The sequence below is a fragment of the Cricetulus griseus genome, chromosome 6 (genome assembly GCF_003668045.3).
Source record: "Cricetulus griseus strain 17A/GY chromosome 6, alternate assembly CriGri-PICRH-1.0, whole genome shotgun sequence".
Classification (NCBI taxonomy): Eukaryota; Metazoa; Chordata; class Mammalia; order Rodentia; family Cricetidae; genus Cricetulus; species Cricetulus griseus.
This window is the reverse complement of record NC_048599.1, coordinates 71,868,790-71,884,640: the sequence shown is the minus strand read 5'-3', so window position 1 is coordinate 71,884,640 and position 15,851 is coordinate 71,868,790. Positions and strand designations below refer to the sequence as shown.

Sequence of the window (15,851 nt, the reverse complement as noted above, 5' to 3'; positions counted from 1 at the left end):
AAAAATCAAAGGCAAATTGGCATGACTCAACTCTAACTTTACTACCGCATGATTGTGTCGTGTAAGCTTGTTTTGTGTGAGAGCTGCTGTGGTTTTAGCAGAGAGATTAACTACCGGACCTAAGCTGGCCTCCAAACCTTGCCCTGCTGATGCCTCTGGCTCTTTGAAGTCTGACCATCATACCTGGCAAAACAACAGTGGGAACTAGGACGGTGTCAGATCTAATCAAATTGCTCACTGCAGCACAGCTAACTATGGGGTTCACTAATTGGCCCAATTGAGGATTATACCTTTTGCTACAGATTCACGACAATAATTTAGTTAAATGATGTCCCCCCCCCAATCTCTTCTAATTAAGATTCCAAAGTTGGAAGAAATAGGATTAGACAGAGTCTCACAACTGTGTTCCCTTTAAGGTGGTATGCACTTTTGATAGGTTCACTATGGAAATGTAAAATACATATAGTTAATATAATATATATATATAATATATATATATATATATATATAATTAAACCAACTTTTAGAGATTCTGAGAATCTGTGACACTGCTATATGCCTTTATGACTAAAGAATTAAGTGAAAATGAGTATAGTACATTTAAAATGTGAACATACAAAAATTACATTTTACTGTTTCAAAGTGTCAATTTTTGGTGTGTGTGTGTGTGTGAAAGAGAGAGAGAGAGACAGACAGAGAGAGACAGAGACAGAGAATGAACTTGTGCGTGTGAGTGGGCATACACTTGGAGGTATATTTACCTTGTGTGGACATGTGAAGCCCAGGTGGTAACAGACATTTTCTTCTATTTCTTTGCCTCCTTATGTTTTGAGACAAGGTCACTCAATGAACCTGGAGCTCTCACTTTTGGCAAGACAGGCCAGCCAGTGAACCTCTGGGATCCATCTGTCTCTGCCCTCCCAGTGTTAGGGTTATAGGTGTGCTTGGCCACATCTGGCTTTTATATGTGGCTGGGGATCAAACAGGTCCTCGGGCTTATGCAGCAAGCATCTTATCTACTGTGCCATTCCCTTCCTTTCAGTTTACTTTTGACAAGTGATTGCATTCAGATGAATAGACACCTATAGTTAATATTTTAGTTTTGGTATTAGCAGTATACTTATGAACACAGGTAACTTTAGTAACAAATATTTATCAAGGATAGTATTATTAGAACATTTATATTAATTAGACTATATGGCCATGACACCACCTCTTAATAAGGCTTCCAAGGTGGATGTTTATGAATCTATTACTTCAGTATCACCTCTGTGAATTGACAGGTAAGTTTCCCTTCTCACTCTTTATCTTTGGGTATAATAAACATATTTCATCCTCTTATTTCTCATTAAAAAACTGGAAAGGCCATGGAAAATAAATGCAGAGAAGTAAATCTAGGGCTGATAATATCATGCAACATTCTGAGCTGTTAATGCTGTCACAGTGACTAATAAATAGTGTGTGGGACTTTATACTTTGCAAATTGTAAACATTCCAGGTAAGTCCAGGAAGTTACATCAAATTCTTATATTATTATTAAGCTAACTAACATCAATAGCACATGCAATTTTGGTATCAATAATTAAGAATGAATCTATCTAGTAGGTACACTAAGATAGCTAGTTTATAGTAACTGGTTGGTCAATTATTTTGTGAGAAAAAAGCCTTGGTGACTGGAGTTATTGAGAGGTCTCATATTCTGAACTGGTTTCAAAGTATCACAAGTCAATCTTGAATAATTTTGATTTGCTTTGACAGAATCTGCTTTCAATACTCAGTCTATAAAACTCAGATACATTAATTATGCTGATTGTGACTTGACCAGTTCAAACCTATTTACTGAGCATTTGTAGTTACAGGAGGTACCGTCTATGAATTTCAGCAAAACTCAATTGTCATACTTGCCAACTTGAACCTAGAAACTTTGATGCTTAGAGCTGAAAAACTGCCCCATAACAAGGAAACTTTTTGTAATAATTTTGTAGATGCTGCAACTAATGTAATAATATATTATCATTTGTTAGGAAATTCAATTAGTAGAATATGAAAGCTGAAAATACAAAATCAAAATGTTATCATATTCAAGTAAAATGCTGTTCCTATGATACCATCAAATTCCATGCAGCCATACTTCAAACCCTACCAGATTTACTTGACTATGCATTATAAGTGCATCATAATTATAAAGAAAAATTAGTTAATGATAATACCAACATTATCAAAGAAAACAAACTGCCACACTTAAAAGATCTTATGTTTAGGCAGTCAGTTCAGCTCAGTAGTGAGGCCACTACAGAGTTACAAATTCTAGAGTGGGATTTACATGCTATGCACAGCTGTATCACTTAGGCCATTTAAAGATTTCATTCATAACCCCTTTATATAGTATACATTCTGGCACAAACATACATCTGCTGAGGACATGACATATAGCTACTTTAGCTGCAGCATCATCACTCAGGGCTTCAGTGTCAGCATTGGAGCCAGGATTTTGCTATGCTTTTCATAACATCTAACTTAAGCAGCTTTATAATTACAGTGGATTATAATAATCTATCCTGATAAATGTTTTCTTTTGAATCAGACAAAATCATTATGAACACCATGAAGGAGAAAATGCCATTCTGTCTTTGAGTCACTTAAGGTTGGAAAGTACTGTGTTGCCCCACCTGTCATGTGTAAAGATTTTAATACCACTTGCTCCATCCCGCACTGCCTTTGCTTCTGTCTCCATTCACCCTTCATTTGTGAATCATGTGACTTCAGGTAGATCCCAATTTGTAATAAATCTGCCCACATGGGATCAGAAAAGTTACTTGTAATTTACCACCAAGCTAGGTTTTGCTTCTGGGAAGAACACCCTGATTCAGTGCCCAGAGCATTCCCTCCTCAGACTATTCAAGGAGTATAGCTTGCATTTTACTTTAAAAAAATGTCAGAACATTAAAAAGATTTATGACCCATTGTGGTGGTACAAACCCTTAATCCCAGCAAATGGGAAGCAGAGGCAGGTGGATCTCTGTGAGTTAGAGGCCAGCCTGGTCTACAAAGAAAGTTCTAGGACAGCCAAGGCTGGTAGCTAGAGAAATCCTGTCTCAAAAAACAAGACAAGACAAAATAAAACAAAACAACAACAAAAGAACAAGATTTATGCATTTCTACTAGGTTTGTCATTTAAAATTGCTTTTACCTGAACTTTTATTTTATAACCCCCACAAATCTTTACTGACTAGATCAAACCAAAGTGACAAGGATTTGATTGAGTGTACTGAATATGAACTTATTTAAAGGGTGACTTTATTTTTGTTTTGTTTTCAAATACTGCTTCCAAACCACAGGGTGACAATTGTGATTCTTTTAGTTTTGTGTAGTAACAAGAAGCCTGTAATCAACACTCTCTATTAGAACCTACAGCCATTCAAGGGAGTAGTCTCACTTAACATTACACAGGTCCTGTATTTCCCCTTTCTATGCTCCCCATAAGACACTGTAAGGGCACAAACAGGATTCACATCCTACTTTTGACATAGTAACTTTTCCACTGAGGAATTCTTGCTTAATTTCGACACAATAGAAATGATGCCTTACAAACGTTTTAAAAATTACTGGGGAGAATATCACGTGGAGGGAAAAATTTCTATCTTTCCTTTGAAACATAAATTCAACTTAAAAAAGCAAGCATACTTTTGCCAGACAATAAGCTATAACTTCGTTCTCTAAATGTTTAAGATAGTAAGTCACTTGGTATCCCATCAGAAAAGCTGAGACAATGTTGGTACAGTGACAGTCTTAGGTTCCATTTTAGTGGTTTCCTTTGAGAAGTAAGGCAAATTAGCTCAAGAATCACTATTCCTACACACCCTCTTGGGGCTCTAAGTGGCTTTTGAACAGAACTCTCCAGATGAGGAACTTCTAACACTCCTGCAGAGATGACCTGCCTGAAGAACTGGATGCCTGATTAACTATTAACTGCTCTCAATAGGATTAGATAATTAAGGACATTGATGACCATTAATTAGGAGGAGGGCACATTAATTTGTCACAGGATAGGACCCTTATGATGATTTATAGGTTAGTGCTACTTGTAAATGTGAAAGGACAGAGAAAGAGACAGAGAGCCATTAAGTTACCTTATCAAGTGGCCAGCTTAAAGAGGGCAGAGGGTCAAAGAAGGGCCAAAGTGGTCACTTTAAGGGTGAAGTCCCAAACACCAAAGCAGTGCCAAGCCACATTGACCATCATTTGGTGATGAAGTTAAAAATATGCTAATTTATTGGTGGTAATTCTCTCTTTTTATGGTTTCAAGCAGTTAAGACAAGTGGCCTGCTTAAGAGCTTTTCATTTGAAAAGAGATTAAACAAAATGGTTTGTCAAGGCAGTTTGGCTGTTTTATGTCTTTGTTGAAAAAAATTTGCACCAGCCATACTGATAACTATCACACCACCCAAATGTCATCTCTCTGAACATTTACTTCATTAATAAATATATCAAGCCTAATTGCTTAATAGTTCACGTTCACTTGCTCTTTAGCAAGATTAAACTGAAACAACTCCTTTGTATCGATTTCTGACATCCTTCTTGCAGAACGGTCACAAAATTCACATGTAGAAAATTTTCTTTAGCCACTAGTATAACTTGTACTTTAATTCAACATTTTAAAATTCAAAATTTTAAAATTTAATATTTAAAAACAAAGCAAACAAACAAAAAAACCTTTAGGAGGTAGGGATGAAACTTCTCTTCTTATCCAAACACTGTTGTGGGTAGCATTCATATTCCATACACAGTAAGCACAGCTCATTAACATTTAATTAAATGCCTTTGAAAGCCTTGGAGATGCATGTCGTATTCATCATTCGAGTTTGGAGCTTATTTTTAATAGCTATTAAAACATTTTTTTTTTGCTGTATTTGAATAATAACACACAATCAGAATGCAGGAAAATATAACAAAAATTAGTCTATTATAACAAAGGCACTTAATTTGTACCCTCAAATGTGTCTTAAATGTTTTATTAGAGTGAAAAGCACGGGTGAGGGGGACCATTTACCTTAAGACAGTGAGCTAAAACATAAAAATTCTCTTACCTCAATGGTGAACAGCTTCCGTTTTAACTTAAAAGCTAAGTCTTTGACATCCGATTCATCACAAGTCAAGTTATTAAGCCGAGGAATCTTCCGTATATGGATCAAACCTCACAGAAAGGAAATTAAAAGAAAAAGCCTTAAGTGCTGTCATCAGAGGCAGAAATTAAGGAGTCTTACAGCAGAATCTGTAAATTTACACACAAGCATCCTCCCTTTAAAACAGGAGCTGACTACCAGGAGCAGTGAAGCAAATGGTGTGATTATACTCAAGTAATCAAGCAGAATAAGATAAACAGAAATCCTTGAGCGAGGAAAACTAATTGCACTTTGGTTCAGGAATACAGATGTAAAGAGGGATCTTAATACTTGTCAAAACTACAGCCGGTCTGTGTGTGATTTTCTTTCGTATTTACAGTAAGCAAATATGGCTATCACCTTGCGTGCTGCCCACAGCACCACTGAGCGATCTTTATTTTATTAAATGCACCAGTAAGCAGCCAACAAAACAAGGCTCTTGGGTTACTGATAACCTGCAAAACACCAATAATGACTATTTCATTTTGTACACTGAACAAACTATTGAAGAAAACTACATTTCAGCACAGTCTAGGATCAAACATTAGCTTGTATGCCATCCGGAAACACTGATTTTTATGGCACGTTAGGCCCTTATGTGGCCATTAGAAGCTCTGCAGCAGTGCTAGGTAAACCGTGAGCTCGGGGCCTCATCAGCAGAAACACTTGCTAATCTTTCCTGACAAGGCACTGGAAGGCTTTTGTGTAGTTTCTGACTAAACTAGGGGTCAGTTCCCACAGATGAAGACATAGAAGGATCTTCAGTGCATCTTTTTGCCTGACTCAGCTCATATTTGAAAATACCATCTCAGGGATACTGATCCTGAACATGGAATATGAGATAGCAAATTTCAGATTGGAGTACACAAACCTTATTTACAGAACTGCTTGCTTATGTGTGTGTATGTGGATGGTCATTAACGTAGTCATGAGTTTAGATTTAAAGTGTAAACCTTCAGGTAACTTCATTGTTACAAACAACTTCTTCAAAAAAATTCACTAAAGTAAGAATGCTTACATTTTAAATATAATATTGTAATAAATAATTTGAGATTTTCATAAAATATATTTTGATCATATTTCTCTCCTACTTCTCATTAAGACAATAGCCCTTAACAATTAAAATATCTCATACATACTTATTTAGTAAAATACACTTACTAGAGATAAGGACAGCATATTTCTCAGTTTACCCTTACAACGTGCTTGTTAGGTAATTACTAAGTTAGGAGACCTTATATAATTCACTATTTTATTATAAGGTCCTTCTTATTAATGGAACACTAACAAATAATCAGAATTACTCTTACACATGGAGAATAATTTACTGATTCAGAGATTCAGCACAAAAAGAATGACAGTTCAACCTTTGAGATGTTTTAACCAAAATAATGTAGACATAAAACATAATTTCAGTAAGTTTATAAATAAATTCTTATAAATGATAATGTAACTTACAAAGGTAACATCTAAATTGATTTTTTAAAAAGAAAATATAACAGTAATATATCTAAAATAGCCAAATTATCTTAGTTCTCTTCTCATCATAGTGAAAAATGATGTATTAAATAAATCCAATGTAGGGTTAACTTGCACATATATGATATGTTCATTTAATAAGGTAAAGAACCAGGAGGTGCATTATTTTACTGTGGTTTACATTTACAGTTTTTTATCATAAAAAAAAAAGACTTGTTAGCTTATGTTATTTCATCATTGGTCTAAAGGCTGACTTCTCAAAGCACTAACAATTATACAAAGTACCTTGTCATCTTTAATGCTTTTTTAAAGACTCTTACATGTTAGCAAACAAAGTTTGTTGCCACAAAGGTAGCAAACTTAAAACACGTTGATAAATCTATAGTCTAGAAGTTCAAAGTATAAGTTCCAAAATTATATCATAATTACATTTATTTAGAACACATAATAGGTAAGTGTGTTATTTATAACACTTTGTATTGAGTTTAGAACTAAGATCACATAACTACTAACCTTCTACTCTTCAAATCGTTACGTGAAAATAGTATTTCTTAAAAAAAATTTCAATTAGCCAAATGACCAAAGTACTTTTAAAGCTTTAAAAAGGGGGGTTGAGAATAGTGTGGAATGGTAGAATCTATACTTAGAATGCACAAGACTGGACGTTCAAGCTCCAGCATAAAAAACAAAACAAAAATATCATGTAGTAAAATGTCAAATCAATTCTTCTGGGTTTATGTTGGGGTGACAAAGTAATATGGAACCCCCTTTTAAGGTGCTAGTGCTGGGGATTGAACACATGGTCTTGTGCAAATCAGGCAGATATTCTAACACTGAGCTACATCTCAGCCCAGAATGCACCATACCATACAGCTAGCTTTGTAAAGTATGCATATATATACATACTGAAATGCTATTAAAGGTTTACTATTCATTATTCAAAATGCTTAGGACCAGACCACTTCATATTTTAGATTTTAAAATTAGGGATATTTGTAATATGCTTACTTCAAATATGGCTAATGTATATGACTGATTTGATAGAAACTATATGCCATTGGCACAACAATACTTCAGACCCTGGCTTTGACTACTTTCAGTTGCTACCTATTACTACTAATCTTAGTTTGACAAATGGCTGAAGTAGAATTATTAAGCAGGGAGGGAAAGTATTTAACTGATATGGGGTGGGAAAAAGTTCAGACTACGTTATAGCAGATGTTCTGACTAGACTAGGAGGATGCTTTCAAGAAGCACTCAGAACATGCTCTTATCTATGATAAAGATGATGCTTACCATGATAATCCTTATATAATGAGTTGGTTTCTTTCTCTGAACCAATAAAAGATTCCAGACCAACTACTGTATCTGACAAATTTCTCACACGAGCAGTAATTGCTTTATTCTGAAAAAACAGAAATGGAATACTCATGTCATAATTAATTACAAAATAAACATGTATACAGAACCACTAAGCCATCTTGAACACAAATTGTAGTGGAGATAAGAAATACTAACACCAGAGTCTGGAAAACACATGGCGTAGTCTCTAAATTGAATGGTCTGATCTATATAGCTATTGTATGTTAAAGAGTTGAAGGCAAGGTGAAAACATTAATTACTGTTCATTTGGCCTAATGAATGAGGCTACACTTATTCTTACACATTGTTTTTCCACGTTACTTTTACTCCTGTCCACTGGAGAACTTGGCAGACAATGGGATTCAGACAACAATGTAAAGCAGGGCAAGAGTCCCACTGTTGCACATCAGCTGGGACTAGGTCTCAGTCCTGTGACAAGCTCTAGTGCTCTGTGACATATTAGAAACATAGAGTGGTCTGGCTAAAGGGCTGCAATATGTGGCTACTTCTGGAATCTTCTGTGTCCTTTTCCAGATGCTGCCACTAGCTCTAGAGCAACAACAAAGGCAAAGAAACCATGATTAGCACTGACCTATGGCAAACAACTTCTTCCTGAACACAGCTTGAGATGAATCCGACAGTACTCAACAGAATAGCTTGGGAATGTCCTGGTACTAGATTAAAACAATATGTTAACATGATTCTAAGCACAGGACACCTAGTTGCTAAATAGTAATGATTCAAAAACCCCCATAGCCAGAAAAGTAAAATCACTGAGTAGCCAGTTGCTTTTGCAATTATTTTACTTAATGTAAATTCAGTATTTCCTGTAGCTTCTGACAGAGTGATAGCCAGGAAATCATAATCCTCTAATACATGAGGACATGACATTTTTGCTCTACAGACATGGATTTGTTGAAATTAATCATTATTTGTGCAATTTTGAAATTTTTAAACTCTCACTTTATATACTGGTAATACCCACTAAATTAAAAACTATTTTTAGAAGAAAAAGATGGGAGATGTAAGGCAGTCAAGAAAACTGGCTTGTTTGGTGCTATGTCTTCTGTTAGAGGAGAGACCACAAGGATTTTCATTTTGCAAAAGCTTCATGACTACTACTGGGTTTAGTGCTGTTTTTCAGTCTCTTAAGGGCCTTTGTAAAGACTGATGAGAGTGGACAGTAAAAGAAGGTATGCTGGTACTATATGATTCAAAGGGAAACAAATGCACAGTGGTCTGGGTTTCCAAATATTCTGCTGAAATAGTTTGCTGGCTCACACCTCAGGCAGTATTTAGAAGCTCCTCCCTAGGAGGAATGCATATTGTGTGGAGGACATTTCAGCTTCTAATCTTTGACTGGGAAATGAGACAGTGTAAAAAAGTTTTCTTTGTCTTTGAAAAACTTTCAGTTATGTGAGCACACTAAGTATAGAATACATATAAAATCCGCAAATGGCTATTTTTCCAAAGGCAATTCTTCACTCAATGGTGAGAAAATAATCCAGATTGATTCCTTATTTTCAGTGCTGTGCCACAGGGAATGATACTACTCCAGGAATAACAGGGGCTTCAGAGGCCAGAAACATGTTCCTCTCAATATTTCTTTAGCCAAAGACCATTATATCAAACTCATCCAGGTTGGGTTTCAGCCAGTTATTCTTCACCCAAACAAAAATGTCTGCCAGACATTCCAACAGCTGGGAGACAGTTCACAATGAGTCAACTTGAAAATGATTCATTGTGCTGAGTACTGAACAATGTTGCGATGGGGGTGGGGTGTGGCTGGGTTGGTAGTAAAGGGTGAGAACAAGTGGGAGATGAAGAAAAACCATATAATTCCCCTATCAAGGAGAATCTTGGATACTAACCAGAAGGCTCCTATCATTTCAGTTTTAGCATAAACTGAAGAGAAGAGTACTCATATCATGGACCTTCAGATGAGCAAGAGCTTATCAAGGCAACTGACAGTATTTCTTAATATAAAAGGTCAGATTTACTTTTATCTATTAATAAAAGACAGAGTCTTTATATCTAAATATCTAAGTTTGTTAGGATTCACCTACTCAAGATTTCAGGCATATCATCTCGGGTCTTTCCAATTATATGATTAGTAAAAGTGTAAGGTGTAAAGATGGATTAATTTCTATTCTAACAGTAAGGAAATGCTGCATATTTAAAATACTAACTGGACACTGTTATTTCCTTCTTTATTTAACACTAAAGTTAACCAATAAACCACTAAAAGGCTGTAACAGCTATCAATTTTTTAGGTCTTTTGAAAAACAGTGTTTTTATAAAACAGGTGATAAATTAATTATATTCACTGAAGAAAACTAATGAATTCTAAATGTAAAACAGCATGTACAGCCTGATTTCAAAATTTCTCAGAAATGTATTCACTCATTCATGGATCTTACATACTGTATTTCTAAGCTCTATATTTGTGTCCCTGCTACTAATTAGGAACTAAAATTGATATAAAAAGCTTTCGTGAGACTTTATGCTAAGAATAAACATTTAATTGTATTGTTACCATAAAAGAAGTTATGTTTAACAGTGATCTTACTGATTTCTGCACAGCTATTTTGCAAAGGTTGACACAATGTGGCTAACCAGGCTAACTGTGAAAATTATACAAATATGTAAAATCATCCATAGAAAAAGAATTTGGAAAAACTATAAAAGAATAACATCTGTTTTCTGACCAAGAGAACCTTTATTTTTATAATAAGCACAATCAGTCTCTAGCTATTTGTAGGAACACAGAAAGATATTTGAGCAAGGAAATACATTTTTATAAGGATGAAAAAAGATGTAATAGCTTGTGTATGTTGAGGATTCACTTAGGGTATGGTTCCCCAATGCAGCATTACTTCAGAGTCATGCTCATTACAAGGTTCTTCAAGTCACTGTATTGATACTAAATGGTCTTTTAGATAAAGGTAGGTGAATTTACATAAAAGAACAAAAATTAATGCATTTAGAAAACCCTTGAAAGCATAATAATCACAATTCAGTTTGTCATGTAAAAATTATCATAATATGGCCAGTGGTGTTCAGAAATGTTTAGCATAGTGACTAGAGTGGGATTTTGACATAGAACTTCTACATTCTTATCCTGCCAGACTCTAAGCATTTTCATTTAGTAGCAAAGATGTGAAACTTCCAGGTCTTTAGTTGAAAATGAAGAAGTGACAGAATCTGTGCATCAGGACCAAGATACATATTTAAACAACATTTCTACTTTAGTTTTGAAATTGCTAAATTAAAGTTTCAGGTGAGGATTACTTGGACAAGTATATTAGAACGTAACCATTATGACTAAATTAATGGCTATAGTGCACATGTGCCATAATGACATCACCCAAGTATGTACAACGATATTGCCACCCCTCCTCCTTGCCCATCTGGATAGGAAAATCTAGGATGACTCAAAAATCCTTCTTCTTCTAGACAAATCTCCCTTTGCTCCTGGGTGAAAGTTGTCAGCTCTGGATAGTAGCCAAGACATGACTAGGAGGGAAGCCAGCAGAGAAGAGAGCTGGTGTCTAGGAGTTTTAAGACTTTGCTGGCAATCTCAGATGGCATTGTCATAAGTTGTGGAAAGGTCCTTAATATTTTCTGTTTCAGTGTAATTTCTTAACTATTTAAATTTAACTCACATCAGGTGCTGCTGAAAAGAATCAAGGAAAACTAGACTCCAGTTGTCTCCCATTTTATTGTAATTTAGATTCTCAAGAACCTGGTGAGTTTTTGCTTTGACTGTTTCTTGTTTGCTTCTAAAGAATGGTAGCACAGTTTTATTTAGGATATGTCAAATCCATTAAAGGCATTTTAAATTATCAAAAGAGTAATTTAATCCTTCCTTTCAGCTCAAAGCTCATAAAGCTAAAGTAGGAATTTTAAGATAAAAATTCCACTACTGTCATATAAAGCTTCCACAATTGTTCTAACACAAATCTTAGCTATCGGTTAGCACTGACAAGTAACAAGGACATTTTAAACTCTGAAGATTCCTTTCCTTTGATGACACTAATTACCACAACAATACAAGGATGCAATTTGTACCAGCACGGAATAAATTTCTAGTAAATATTTTAACTTGAGAATTAAAAAAATAATCAGTATTTTAATTTCTAAGACACTTCCGAGGAATAAACTGATTGAAATCATACACACACTGTTTCAAGAATCCACTCTTGGGTTGCTCTACTTATACTATCTAAGAAAGATAGCAAAGAATATGAGAGAAGAGCTCCCATTTGAAGATGGCATGAACATCATATCTGGACAAAACACTGCTCCAGTTAGAGAAGGAGATATTTAGTTCCTTTCTGTTTGACTGGGAGGTGTGCATGTGCATGTAGAACTCCCACAATTGAGCTTAGGATACCAAACCTTTTTTGAAAAAGGCAGACATGTGTTTCTTATGAAATTGAACACTAAAGCTAAATAAGGGACAAATCTAGGGATATTTGAGGAAGAATGCTTTTCTTATTTCTTATTTCCTCAATTATATTAAAATGACTATGAAACAATATGATTTTTGATAATTCTGTTCATTATTTTTATCTTAATAAAGAAAGTTATTTTATCTGACAAAATTATACTACCAGACTTATAATGTCTATGAAATTAAATCATTGCAGATTTAATGCTTTCAGTGAAGCTCACATTTTATTTTAGAATATAGAGAAAACTTTTTATAAATAAGGTAATATAAATGGAACCTATCTCTTGGTATCATCACATAATAACATTCATACAAGTAAATAATAAAACGAACATTTTTCTCCTAAAGCTTGAAACATTGCACAAAGGAGCTGAAGACAAATATATTTCAATTTAAAGGAGAAAGAAATTGTTGGACTTTTCACATTTGTAGTAGGAAAAAGCAATGAAACCACAATTTTTTTGTGTGCTCTATCTGATCAACCACTTGGTATTCTAACTTGGCTTTGAAAAGGCTTTCTCCTTATTTGTTTTAGAGCATGATTTTAGAAATACCACTTGTTTACACAGAGTAGATATTTATATGAGTTTTGCTTGGTTTTCAGTCAACATTTGATTTTAATATAAAGCATTAATGAAACATGTTCTGAATATTCTTAGAAATGGGATGCAGAAAATATGATCAAAGGTAGGCTAGGATAAATAATGGTGTATAGTATTCAAAATCAATTTCAAGCTCCCCCTAAGACTTTTCACCATCTAATTTTATAACATGGAAATTAATCAGATACCTTGGTTCTTTATGTAAAAAAATGTTTCAAGTGATAAATTCTACTTCTTTATACTTAAATCCTTTAGAATGAAATCACAGATGTTCCCAGTGCAGAGTATCTAGTTAATGTCTGTGATGCTATGGCAGGTTAAAGATACTAAAGTTTAAAATCAGCTTAGAATCATACCACATTGAGCATAAAATGATAGCCTGTCATCAGGAACAGGCAGCCAGAGCCAGGTCCAGATGGGAGACTGGCTGGGAAAAAGGCTGAGGCAGGTGGGAAAGTGATGGGAACCTGACACAAGACAGGACTACTCCCTCTGCTGGCAAGGTCCTCACCTGCTTACATTTTAAACTAATGACTAGCTTTTCTTTCATTATTTAACATATAACCAATAAATTATTTAAGGTGCCCCCTTTCAGTCTCTGTTATACAGCTACACATTTTCAAATACCCTATTTTCACCATATGAATTTTCTAATATATAGGGATCCAATGTTTCACCAGGAGGTCTAATTATTTATCTCGTAATTTAATTACATCATAACCAAATGTAGAACTGCTTTATAATACAATCATTCTAAAATTAATGATGCCTTTAAATCGCATTTCTTGATATAGATATATCTATATATACCCATATATAATTTAAAGAAAAAGTCTTGGGCTATAGATTTCCCAATCTCTTTCTCTGGCTCTGTGTAATGCTCTGTAATGAAATAATATAGAAATGAACCATATAAATCAACTATACAGGGAACAAGGAAACAGCATGTTACAGCAAAACAGCAAAGATGTACAGCGCCAAACTTATCTGACAATCTAATGATCTGAACTTACAGATATTATGTACTAATATTAAGAACTAATGATTACACAAAAACTAGTTAAATTTTACAGAAAAATTATTCGATATTTGGTTTTCAATGTAAGTTAATAGCTGCAACAAAAACATTTAGTAAAAATCTGTTCTAAGATTTTGGCCTACAACCAGAAGCTCCCAGAACAGGAGGGATCAGCTTTTTCACCCACTGTTCTCATCTGAATCCTGGCTTAAAAGCTATTCCAGCTCCCAGCTTTCCAGAAGGCTCCATCCCAGGAATCCTTGCCTGCCATTTGGTTTGCTGATTTTAATCTCTCAGGACTTTCTTAGTGGCTCTACTCTGCTGAACTGGCACTTGCTTCTAGAAGTGAGTTATTATTAAACCTGTAGGTCAATTGTGGCACTAACAACTCTTTGGAAGCTTTCAGCCACAGTGTACAATTTGCTAGTCTAATTAAATATTAATTCTATGTGTTACATTTTGTGGCTAAGAGCTTTTATTTTCCATCATCGGCCTGGAAGAGAAAGAGGTTACAAGGCTAATTTAATCTCTCCCTTTGTACTCCCCAACATTAAAGATTAACTATGTTGGATATGAAAACATTATTAAAAAAGTCAGAACTCTTTATATAATAATAATGTAATTAATAGCGAAAGGCTAAATCATAACATCAGGGCATACTATTTGACCTGATACTTAAACATCTGGAAAATATAACTAGTAACAAGCACATTTGTCTTAGCATTAATAAATAAATATCACTTTTCAAAGACACTAAGGGTGCTTTAAGAAAGGTAAGCATCCAAGTAAGAAAACAGAAATAATTCAAAAGTCCTAATTTTCTCACAGGAATTCTTCAAATAGCTTGTAACACAAGGATAAAAGATTAGTAATTTCATTTATGAAATAAATAAATGCACAATTAGACTTCTATTTCTGTTTTGAATATAAAAATATGTAAAAATAATGTAAAAGATCCTCATCCATTTTTCTCGTATCCAATTCACATATATTGAACACACAGGTCCCTTCCTGCTTCTGCTCCCAGAACAGCTGTGTCTGTGCCCAGACACTGGTCATCACAAAGAAGATGTGGTCCAGCAGCCAAAGGTCCTATATGCCTCAACAATAACTCACTCTCTATACTATGAGACACTCTACTCTTTATACCCTTGATGAATTTGAGCTTGGGTCTAAATAGCCCTTTACCTAATAACCGCTAAAACTACAGGGCTACATATCAGTCACAACACAAAACAACATACCATTGTTTTAGAGAAAGTGAAACACACACACACACACACACACACACACACACACACACACACACACACGATTATTTTCTTTACATTGTACTGAGTATACTCTGGCTAGATGAAACACAATAAAAGGGTTCTAAGTGTTATTTTTTCCTTTTTAATATGAACACAAATCTGACTGGCAGTTACTACATCCTGCTCCTACTTAAAGCATATAACTACATTAAGACAAAATGCTCCATGTACTGTTGTAGATACTCTGAGTAGACAGAAACTTACAGATAACATGAAATGTAAAAGATTCAGCTATTTCGAATAAGAAAACCAGTTAAATGTATAGTGTGTGTAAGAGGCACACAAGCTGTGGGAGTTTTAGTTGAAATAGTTCTATTATTTACTATTTTTAGGAAAAACCAACTATTTCTACAGCTTACTAGACTTACATAAGATTAGTAGAACTTGACATAGTATAAAACCTAAATGAGTTGAATACATTCAGTTTATTTTTGAAAAAAAAAGCTTCTTTTAAATCTT

At 34.6% G+C, this 15,851-nt stretch overlaps 1 protein-coding gene across 4 annotated transcripts in view; it reads right to left on the bottom strand.

Moving 5' to 3' along the window:
* The window catches only part of Elp4 (elongator acetyltransferase complex subunit 4), a 205,347-nt gene that overhangs the window by 112,291 nt on the left and 77,205 nt on the right, over positions 1-15,851 (bottom strand). For all 4 annotated transcript variants that reach the window (XM_027422316.2, XM_027422314.2, XM_027422315.2 and 1 more), the window contains exons 8-9: positions 7,938-8,046; positions 5,088-5,194 (exon numbers count right to left, since the gene is read on the bottom strand). In XM_027422316.2, the coding sequence (XP_027278117.1) occupies positions 5,088-5,194; positions 7,938-8,046 (216 nt within the window). The remainder of the gene's footprint in view (positions 1-5,087; positions 5,195-7,937; positions 8,047-15,851) is intronic.